The following is a 12,340-nucleotide window of genomic DNA, read 5'->3' on the forward strand; positions in this document are numbered from 1 at the left end:
AAATATATTTTTTTGTTTTGAGGTAATTATTGGTGTCCTTATAAAATTTGAATGCCATGTTTGACTCATTAAAGCATTTTTGAAATATATATGAAGCGAACTAAGATTATTTTTCGATATAGAATCCGTGGCTAAAGCTTTTCATAATCATTAGAAATCACTCTGCATAAGTCTACGATAATATGTTACTGAAGATAGGAACGAAATAAAATACATAGTCACATTAGATATGCCAGTAAGCTGCAAACTAGTCAATCGTAGTGCGAACGTAACAAATGAGGATTAAACAATGTAGAAAAGAAAAGTCAAGAAAATTGATTAACCCGATCATTACAGACGTTTTCATTGTAGGTAGGTCCATTAAGTAATAATTAGTTTTGGTGAAATATAGGCGGGTTCGATTGAATGTCAGCTCATTTTGAATTTTCTGTTATTTATTTCTTACTATGTTGGTTATAGTTGCGGTTAAGTAGATATTCAGTTATATTGGCAACAGTCACGTCCAACTACGTTAAAATGGAAATCGAATGTTAAATCAGGTTAACCTTTGCCGTGTCTCGGTGGACCGGTAGATTCGTATAACGTACAATTGGCAACATTGCGAGAAGCCGCCATAAAGCCGGCTTGCGCAAGCGCTCTCCTCATCTGTACTTGATGTGGTTAAGTTTTCAGCGATGGGGCTATGGTGCAATCAGTTCCGAGTTCCGCTGCTAGGTGGTTAGAGCGCGTTGCGGCAGCTAGCGGTGACTTGTCTGTGCACAGAGACTAAAATCAGATGATGATGATGACAAGATGAGCGTGAACAAGACGGAGGGCCAACAGCAGGCTGAGTCTGATCCCGAAAGGGACAAGATGTACCGACGTATGACGGTCCTATCAGACTCAAAAAAATCAACTCTGCTGCCTCTAGTTAATATTGATGCAGACAATTACATGTTACGAGAAATCGGCCGGCCGGTCGTCTCCGTGACTCCTTTACGGGTAGCAGACCTGGCGACCTCCCTGGACGACGGTATCGGCGCCGAAGGCATTGTCAACGGCTACTTGGACCAGCCTGACGGCGAACCTCCAGAAACCTCCAAGTGCAACTTTCTCAATACCGACTTCTTTTACGGCCTCAATTTGGAGGCTACAACCACCACAACTCCAAGCACACACGGTTGCGCTCGAGTTTTCTCGTTCCACGAAATACTTTGTTCTTGTGAATCGTCTTGTTGTTGTAACTGTGGTATTTCTTGCTCTCCAGAATGCCATTCTTGCTTCCACAATTATTGTTCCCGATACCACATTAACTACATCTGCCAGAAGGACAACAGCACTTTGCCACCCGTTACCTTGGATTACGATAAGGTAAATCAATTTTATTTTCATATTTTCTTAAAACTCATTTTAATTAGCGCCGCACAAGATTTTTCATATGTATCGATTTTCGTATTTTTTTGCGATATTTTCATTTACAAAATAAATTAATTTCCCTGAAGGCAGAACATCTGAAAATTTAATATTTTCAAGCTACGTGCCACTGCTCTTTATTAAAGCTTTAATTCTTTAGTGGAATTACCTTTAAGAACCTGGAATATTTAATATTTCCTTATTGCTAAATCGAATTCCACAGATTTCACCAATTTATCACAAACAAAATCAGTAAGGGGACTATCAGTAGGTACAATAATTATGACCAATTTATAATAATTTCCTACTATTCACTCCTCTATGGAAGATGAAAATAAACGCTTTTTTATTGCAAACAAACACGACATTAACAAAAAATGTTCAATGGTATTTTGATTTTTCAATTTATATAAAGTACAAATTGGCTCGTCAAAATCAGCATCCACAAAAGTTGTTACTTCAACAAATCTTTAATGAAAAACATTTCTCATTCTTCAAAGTGAAATTGCTTTTGTCATTCTCAAAGTAGAAGTGAAATTTCTCTTCATTAATTTACTTACTATTTTTAAATCTTGTTTTGTAGCAAAAGGCTCTTAGGCTCAGGGAAAATTGTAAGGCTTAAACTTGCAATAGCATCAGAATAAGTTTTATCCAAATAATCAATTTTATACGCCAGGTAGTCGACCACTAATCAACCGTTAGTAGGATATAAGTAAGAATTAAAAACATGAAATATCATCTTTTTATATTAACAAGAGAATTGGATCCGAAAAAAAATTATTCAAACAGGGATAATTCCCTAGTAAAATTAGGCTTTTTTGCTTGATTCAGAATTTGACATAAATCAAGAAAAACTGTATACGTACTCAAGTGGCTAGTAAATATCTATAAAAATTTAAATGTAGCAGAAGCATTTACTTTGTTTTGCAGAGGTTGCCAATTGCAACCAACTGCATTGGATCATTGTAAAATGCAAGTTCAGCTCCGCTTTTTGTGCATACTGCTGTATGGGCTTTAGGTCTCATGTTACTGAGAATATTTTTTAGACAAAACAGTGCATGCGGCTAACGGAAAACCTCGTCTATTATAGTTTTAGTTGTTTTTAAAAAATTCACGGAAAATTTCGATGTACGTCTATAAGTGGTGCACTGCAGGTACTTATAACTTTTTCCACTTATAGATTTACACTACTAAGTGGAATACCAAGTGGAATACATCTGTGAAGCGTCTTCTTTTAGGTGGACTAACAAAAATAAGCTAATTATACATTTAAAATTTAGAACAATAATTGGATTAAATAGCTGTCTTATAACAATCTTACCTACCATACACTAGTTTCAGTTCAGTCGTCGATAAGTAACCAGTTTTTACTGAATTTTAAAATCCAATAATCCAATTAGATTATAACACCAGTAAGTAATACATATGACAGTTTAGGTGCATACATGCTTAATTGGCTCAATACGTCCTAAAGAATTATACTCACTATGACCAAAAAGTTCTAAACCGCTTGACTGTATTGAGAACTGGATAAAATAGTAGAAACGTTCAATATTAAATGTATAAGTTTTCTTAAAAATTATTAAATAAAACAGGTTTAAGTATACAGGCGGCCATTCCAGATGAGTACGCCAGCTACCAATGCCCCTGTACCATTTAAAATTAGAGAGTTCATAGCTATCGTGCTTTTTCGAGGCATCCTGTGCAATCTGATGATCTTTTAAAAAATCTTATGCTTTTTTATTGCTCAAAATAATAAGGGAGTACCGGAATTTTTGGTCATAGTGTTTACAAGGTGTTCCAAAAATAATGTTACAAATAAGTACGTCACAGTGGGGATAAAAAAATAGATTGTTGTTGAATCTTATTTCCAGCTTACAGGGTTCTTAAGCAACTTTGTTAATTTTGCAAATTGGAAATATACCTCAGAACTTTTGCATAAAATTGCTGACAAGGGAGTTTTCCAAATAACAGATTTATCGATAAATATCTTTTCTGTGTAGAAAAAATTTGATATTTATCAAACTTCTTGTGTTCAATTCCAATTTTAAGTCCGGCTTCATGTTAAAATTGTAAAAATTTACTAATCAAAAAATATGCATACACCATATGGACTGAAAACAAACAATTTTTTACACCTTGTATATTTTAAGAACATTACTTATTTACCTCCAATTCAACTAAAAGGCATAAAATCACTATTGTTAATGTAATTATACATAGTTTAGCTATTTTTTAGTCCTTTTTTCCACGCCTTATTTAAAAGTAAATGGAGGAAATATGCCATAAATGCAGAAATTTAATTATAATCATGTTAGGAATTTCATTATTGCGATGACTTTCGTGAGTGTATTTGCTTGCCATAGACAAGCAACTTTTTAATTATATTTTATTAAATACGTGTATCTACCAGTAGTTTACAGTTTTGATTGAGGATGCTTTCTGTACCTTTGTTTAAAAAAATACACTCCTAAAGAATCTAACAAAACTGAAAATCAGAAAGCTCTTCACACTGCTGATGTTGAATTATATTTTTCACCGCTTTATCAATGATTAGTCATCACTTCGTCGACGTTTTCTTCTTTAATACCCCGTCAAGCTATAACATCAAAACGACATTAAATTTGATAAACCCAAAGGCGCATTCTTTATAAAAATATTACTTGTAATATACAAGATTATTCAAATTCGCTGCTCAACATTGGGACTTGTAAAATCGTAAACGATACGAAGTCTGTTAAATTGAAGTTAACTTGTACATTTTTATGCCCAACAAAAGTACGATTTAAAATTGGAAAATTCCAACTGGTCCTGGTAATATATGAAAAAAAAAACGATAATTGCTGAAATAGTTTGTATTTTTTCCCGATCTTTCTTAAAATAAATAGAGATATAAATAGGGAAAAGATATTTCTTAAAATAAATTTTGTCTCTTCATAGGCACTTTTTCTTCAATAGAGGAGCCACCAGAGTTTGAATGTGACAATTTGTATTACTTTTTTTTTTAATACGGAACTCATACTTCTGTCGCATTTCTTGAAAATCTTTGCTTTTCTGAATAAAATGCCGTGCCGCACTGCGCATTAAACATATGCTTTTAAAAAATACTTAAAAATATGGTACGGGGTTGGAATAGGTCTAATCAGAAGCTGCAGCCGTTAAGATTTACTTGAAAATGATTTGCAATCTATCTTATTCCATTGATATTGAAATAATTTTTCAATATATGTAATAACATATAATACGTATCTTAGACTTTATGCATTTGTTGTTATATTTTTGTCACGCTGGCTGGGCACTTTTCTCTCACAAATCTCTTTTCCAGCTTTTTTTTTTGTATGTTTGTGTAAATGAAATATATATTTTTCTGCCCACATTGCTCCAGCCTTAAATCTTCTGCTTTCTTTTTGGTTATACTTATTTCCCCGTGAATTAGTTTTCACTCGTGGGTGGCCGTCAACGATGCTATTCCTAAAACCTCGATGGTTTTTTGGCGATCGAGTTTTGATATTTACCGATTTTTTGCCGGCTTCAGCTCCAGGCATTGGAAATTTCCGATATCACATGCTGGCCAGAATTAATTTTCGTAACATTTGTCTGTTTATCCTGAAGTTTGTTTGAAGTTTGATGTTTATAGCACAAAAAAGAAATCCCTAGAAGCAATACGGCTTTAATAAACTAGTTATTCGTAGGACGCGATTTAAACCTTGACACATTTTTGATTAGGTTTTACAAATGCCTCGCATGTAGACGCTTGAGCGTGAATTAATTAAAAGGCTGCCATGGTGCTACTATATTCTGACAAAGGCATATGACATGACTAATGAGACAAGGGGGAGATGAACTCCATTAAAAGTTAAATTGCATGGCTACTTGAAAATGAAAACTCAAGACAAGGGTTGTGATATATATTTTTTATAAGAACCTTCTAATGAGCTGCAGCGCTTTTTTATTAAACAATAACGCCAATCAAGTCGTGTTGTTTCAATATTAATACGTCGCAATTTTGAATTTTTATCAAATGTTGAGCTGTGGAATCTCTCAAAACCTACACGGAGATGTTTATTTATATTTTAGCAAGGAAGCAGAGCTAAACCAGAACCTGTGCAACAATCTGTGTTAAAAATGGTTCACGTGAGTTGGCGCATATCTCATCTTTTTCATTTCTTTATCATTCCGATTGGTGACGAAAGCACTTTAAAAAATTTAATGTCGATAATTCATAGATATATCTACAAAACAATAAACCACATGGGAATCTTTGCAAAATTTGGAAACCAAAAACGTTTCGATTGAATTTCGTATTGTGAGGATGTTAAACTCATTACCATTTTTATTTGACCGTCAAGGAAAACAGCATACTTAAATGTGCTGTTTTAGAATGAAAAAGTACATCCTGTTAAACTGTGCAAGGGAATGAACTTATTTAGCTGAATATTTAAAAAGCCTCTTGTTACAGAATACAGAACAAATGGATATCCTCAATGGCATTAAACTGGAACGCCAGCTTATAAATTATTGCCCGTAAATATTTTATTTTACTTCATTCGAAAATAGTGCATTACGATAGTTTGAAGAAAAACTTGCAGTTTCTACGCGGGCAAGCAGTTTTATTTCCGACTACAGTATATGTGGATCTTTAAAAACTTTCTATTTGACCAGAAATCATGAAAATGTTTATTTTCCAGTTACAATCCGTTAATCCTTGGCGTCGTGATAACCAAATTTTTGGATTCAATAAATTATTCAAACCAACGAAAAAAATAGTTTACCGTTTTTTTTTTGTAAAATCAATCACTAGACGAGCAATTAGGCGTTTTTATCAACAATATTGTACAACAGAATTGAAAATATCTGTTTGAAATCCATCAATTTGACATAAAACATTTTTTGTTTCAAAAACGATTAATTTATTTGGCAACCGAATCAACTAGGTACATGTTTAATTTCTTTGGATCAGTTAGTTAATGTCTAACAGCTGGCTTTTTGAATCAGACAAAAATTCAATGTTTAAAAGAAATTAACGCTGTCTTGCTCAGATGATGAAATCGCCATTTTTATATCAATTATTAATAATAACTAAATTTATGTAAAGTAATTAAATGCGAATAAATGAAAGGCACACACATGTCGGTTATGTTTAATCTGGCTCCGAATTATTCACTTTTATCCTAAACGTTTGCTCATACTAGTTACTTTGCATTCACCTTTTAGGTCAAATGGCAGCTTATTGTTACGGCCAAACTCCCCAACTCTCCTTGAAACTAGATAAGTAATTCTTTATTACGCAATGAAAAGGGTTTTTATATAAAGACTAACACCACCTGGATTTTAAAGATAATGGGTCGTATTATAATGCTCGTAAAGAACGTTTTAATCTGTTGAACGTGCTTAATAATAGTTACCGATGAACTTCACGTTCAAGTAGTCTTGATTAAAGAATTCAGAGTATAGATATATCGAATATTTCGGGATTAAGCTTTTTGTAATAAACTTAAGAAGTGTATTTGTTTTTACTATTTGTTTTCCTCTAGATTGGAAAACGTACATATCTATTAAGAAACATATCCTGTTAGAGATGTTGTAATAATGCAGACTGAATCATTAACAAACTTTTATCGTGTCATGACCTCAACATACGGATGAATTATGATCATGGCATATGGGTCAGTTTGGTGCCAATTTTGCAAATCTGATGTTAAGTAGCCATCACACTTTGTTATAATTGACGATAAAATGAGGTGCATAATCTTGGTAGTGGTGTGGTAACGTTAGCGGTAAATCTTTAATCTAACTTACGGAATAGTTTCTCACGGTAAAATATTTTTGATTATACGTATCTTTTATTAGTCAGCTTGGATTTGATAAATAAGGCCACCAAAATAGTATAAAAAATCGTGGCATTAATACGAGTAGTTTTGGTTTTATGGTTTGATCAACCGTAACGCATTTCAAATAATATAAATAACCGCTATACATAGTGTTTCAGTTTTAACGTGTTCCTCTGCAAGGGGTGGTACAAACTTGAAAAATAAGGCGACTTTTAACTAAATATTATTTGAAAACCGCATATTGATTCTCGGGATATTAATTGAAATTTTGGATGCGTATTTTTCGTAAGAGTCAACGTCAGCTGGCACCTAAATCCAATTAAAAATTAGAAATCTACAGGGTGATATTTTTTTAGGGATGAGGCCAGCTTTCATCGCTCCAAACTTTTTAGTTGCACACCAGTGTTTCTCGCCATTCAACATTTAAATTTAGAACCGTTTTATCGTTTATATGTTTTTGATTCTATTCTCAGTTTTGCAGCAATTTGCAAAAGTGTCAGAACAAACTCTGAGTTGTACGATTCTCTATGTACTATGAAATATATAAGACCTTACAATTTTTTTTTCTATTAAGGCCCGCACCTCTGTCCCTACAGGTAGGAACTACTAAATAATTTAATATTTAGTGACAACCTCTAAGGACCAAAATTCCAATGTTCTTGAAGTTATGTGTACTCGTGTGTTTCGAATACCTCCTGAAGAATTGTGATGAAAATGGTCCGGCAATTGGTTTTCGGTAACTTAATCTTAAGGATACAATTTTCGTGGAAGAAAATTCTCATGTGATTTGAATGACCAACGCCATTCCCCGAAACAAAATCTGATTGATACATATAAGACAATAACCTTTTTACCCTCTAATTTTCTATTCCAAGGTTGCGGTGGCGACACTTAAAATTGTAAAATCATTACGCATGAAGTTTTAGACAATTGAAATATCGTTCAAGATGTTTAATCCGAGAACGTCCTAGCTGGCTATGGGTCATTAATGGAAATTAAATCATCTCATCTTGAATAGTGCAATATCATTATCCTTTACAGCCTGTCTGGCTGTAAAGTATCGCAGCATTTTCTTTACATCAGAGAATTAAGTTGTAATTCGTAGTGTATAAGTTTTCATTAAATTCATAATTGCGTAGATAAACGTAAATTTTGGCATTTACATACGCCATTTGATATGCAAAAAATTGCATATGTTTTGGAGCGTGAGGGAAAGTGCGGATAAATAATAAATGATTGGACTTAATTGACAGATTTATACGTTTGTTATGATTAAGTAAATGAACTAACAATATTCATTTCTTGGTTAGTGTTTAAAATAATAGAGCTTTATTTATATCTATGAGGATTTAAATAACACTGATACTTCGGTCTATTTTAAAAGTGATCGCGCGGGCCATTTCTCTGCCAAGTGTGTGTCCAAAACTTGTCGGAAATCATGATATAGGTATAACATATTTCTTCAAAAAACGAATAAAACAGGTAATCTTATCTACATGTGCCTAGTACTACTCAAAATACCGTGCATTTTCCAACTGGAACAAAATTACAGGTATAGTTTTTAATTATATGTTTTTCTTGTTTTATTCGGTTTTTACGGCTTTTACGGGACAGTGCCAACAAACGTAAATGGCGTGTTTAAGTGAATAAGCGTATTAATTCAATTTCTTGGCTAGAGTCTAATACATATATTATTATTTAATTAAATAGCCTAATACCTGGGAAATTTACATGCTAACTTTTCAATTCATTAAGAGTGACATGGAAATATATGGTCAAATATCTCGTTAAGTTTATATTGTAGCCACACTCAATAGTGAATAATTGCAATATTGCAGTCCTGTAATAAATTCATTTCAGCATGCCAGTTCAGAAGTTTTCAATACTGTCAAAAATTAAATTTTATGATTTACACTACAAAACAAGATATTAAAGCAATGTTGCTACGCAGCGATTAATTGGCTTAACAGTTCTTCCAAACATTGCAAAGGTTATGCGGTTATTGGTCACCCAGACGTAATAATTTTCGGAAACGTGTTATTAACAATGTTTATTTTAGATTCTCGAAGATTACAAATCTACCCACGAAACTGCCTTTAATATCAAAACCTGTCGAGCATCCTAACTTTTGATGATATTCTTTGCCGTATATGAGAATCTGGTTTGACTGCATAATGGTCCTCCGGCAATATACATTGCTATTTCCCCTTTTAACCTTTGGCAAGAATTCTTATGACGAAAAAACTTGGGTTAAGAAAAACATATTTGTGTTAACCTGCCTAGGAATACCTATCGGATGGCAAATGAGTAGTGTTTAGAAAAAATGTATAGGGTCCTTTTTATTTTATTCGATTGCCTATTGCCGAAACGGCTCTAATGCATTTACAAAGTCGGTTAATACTTAACACCGAGCTATCAGCACTAACTTTACATACATATTTATTACCCACCTACAGAACATTTTATTCTTAATATAACGGTGTATTACACGATCATGTTACTACGTGTTTCAACAAAAAAATATATTATCAATAAATTTTAGCTTATCGCCACATTTTCCCAAATACTGCGGAGACTCCTCAAAATATATCAACATTGAGCAAAACTCACCTTAAATAAAATGTGCCTTTCTAATCATTTCTGAAGTCCCGATCATAAAACCTGCAGCACGCCGTATATTTTTAAAGCCCTGTTGCTTAGCGGCATGATATTATTATGGAATATCGAAAGCTGTGCGTTAGTGTTAACATCAAAAAATCATTGGGAAAGGAACAAATCTAAGTTAAGCGAATTGCTACGTGTAAACCTTACCAGACAAATTTAACCTTGGCCTTGAGGGGCCGCCACTATCACATCATCGTTTCGTCTGCGTTTTTGATTTATTTTTTGTTCATAGTGAATTATATATATATATATATTTATTCATTTTAATAATTCCCTTAAAAGAAGTTCTAGAAGATAGAAACTATTCTTAATTGCAGTTCCTTTTTTTCCCTTTCTCTATAAGAAGTTCCATTTTCTATAAGAAAATAACTGAGACATTTTCTCTTTAACGTGAAATTGAGGAAAGAGCCAACTTTCGCTCTTATAATAACTATCCCTGATCGATAGGTTTAAACTAGGTATCTAAATAGAAGTTGGGAAACAGGAGGTATTAAGTGGGAAATGCCGCAGCAGAACCTCCTGCCTTTAAGTAAAACACCTAAATGGACATTTTGCAAATTTGCGTCTATATTTACTTAATCTTGGCCCACGTAACCTTTTCGATTATTGACATCAAGATCGTAAGCCTCTTATAAACCAAGTCAAATTTGGCAGTTCCTTTCTTAAATTTTTTCCTCTTTGTTCTAATTCGGAACAACGTTGACGAAGCTCATTAACGTCCAAACTGACTTTTCAGCTTTTTAAGGGACGTTACTAATTGAGTAACTGGAATAATAAATTTGTGGTACAGAGATGAATGTTAAAAAATGTCATTTTTCGCTTGTATCGTAAAAACGCTCTAAATTAGGATGTGTGGTCCGATTTATGAACGTGACAGTTGGAGTATTTTGCTCTTTCGATAAATTCAACGTTTTTCGCGCGTGATAATGATAATAAAAAGGTTTTAGCAAATATGTACTGCCAGTGGTCATGGACATACTATGTACTCTTTTTATTTATTTTAAAAGGTAGCATTAAAATTCTAATTGAAAATGCGCAGTGGTAATTACTTAGTAATATAAATTACATCAACTTACTAACCTGAACTAATGTAGGCATTAGGAGGAATGTTTAGTTTCTTTTTTTTACTATCCGCATATGTGAATATGCCAGTTTAATTTGTTGATAGAACAATTATTGCCCCCGAATTTAGTGCCTTCCAGCAAAAGAGAATCTTCCATTCGAATTAGATGTCATTATGTCATTTCGTGCAGTGCTTGCTTGTGCAGATGGTTATAAGGTACGCAGTCGGGGTTCTTTCGGCACATATGGTGCTATTTCCTGGAACGTATTTTCTTCTTTGTTAACGCTTTCAGGTCACCCTTCTTAGCTCTTTCTAAAACATATAGTGGTAAAAAAACTTTGTTTGAGAACTCTGAATTATTCTTCTAATAATAGGCTGGAACGTTATTGATTGCCCTCTAATCTGGGGAACATTTACCTGCTTTGGTTGCTTAATTAAAAATAATGCTCTTTTCTTCAATTAACTAAGACCAAATTATTTTTTCTGTGGATTTTCGCTCAATTCAATGTTCAACGTAAATTCGAATAAAAAGTGCTTGGAATTGGAGGGCAGCATTTGTGTGGTAAATTTGCCTTGACATCAGTGCGGACATTTTTTTAACCGTACCTACCTGTGATTATAAATTAGTTAATTTTTAAATTACATCGACGCTTAATTTTTACCTCATACATGCGGAAAAGCGTTTACTGCACTCGAATGGTGATCGTACTCGGCTGGGCATTGTTTGTTCAACTGCAATCAGCGTGCAGTAAGGGGCCACTTACTGTACTCGTAGCGGTAATAAAATTAAATAACTCGCATCTCACAACGCCTTCTAAAGTTCTTACTTTTTTCCCACGGTGCATATGTGAAATTTTCTTCTGTCAGCGAAATGTACCCCTTAACTAACCGTAATTTCAAACAAAAATAGTGGAGCCCGCCCTTAACGTAGTTTATAAATATTCAAATTAAAATGAATTTCTTGGGACTTCAAATTGAGGGTTGTTTGTACCACAAATTATTCCAACAGAATTTTACCCTTCTTTATTACAGGGGATGATGGATAATGGCGCTTTCTTCTGCAGAATTCCTGCCTCATATAGACAAAGCACCAATATTTTCCAACTTTCAGAACAAGATTTCTAACCAGCTTTGTAGGTGTGTGCATGTGCATACCTTCAAGTAATGTAGTAATTTCCACGAGGCGAATAAATCGAAATACAAGGACGGTTTGCCTGAACTTGATAAACCGAACGTAGTGCGGCACCTGTAAAAGTTAATAAGCAATATAATACAATAATCAATCGATGTGGTTTTCGAGAAGAATGAAGCGAATCTGAAATTCGCTGCTTTACTACTTTCTAGGTTTCTTTAGTAAAGAGGGCTCGCTAGATTTAGAGTTGATATATTT

The 12,340-nt window shown here is 33.6% G+C and overlaps 1 protein-coding gene across 3 annotated transcripts in view; it reads left to right on the top strand.

Moving 5' to 3' along the window:
* Pi3K21B (phosphatidylinositol 3-kinase regulatory subunit alpha) overlaps positions 1-12,340 on the top strand; it is a 56,208-nt gene that overhangs the window by 34,643 nt on the left and 9,225 nt on the right. Inside the window, exon 5 of one of the 3 annotated variants that reach the window (XM_066402742.1) lies at positions 1,247-1,350. The exons of 1 other annotated variant lie outside the window; for it this stretch is intronic. In XM_066402742.1, the coding sequence (XP_066258839.1) occupies positions 1,247-1,350 (104 nt within the window). Of the gene's footprint in view, positions 1-687; positions 1,351-12,340 lie in introns of those variants that run through there. One more of the 3 variants, XM_066402741.1, reaches the window with a different exon arrangement.

This window comes from Euwallacea similis, chromosome 27 (genome assembly GCF_039881205.1).
Source record: "Euwallacea similis isolate ESF13 chromosome 27, ESF131.1, whole genome shotgun sequence".
NCBI lineage: Eukaryota > Metazoa > Arthropoda > Insecta > Coleoptera > Curculionidae > Euwallacea > Euwallacea similis.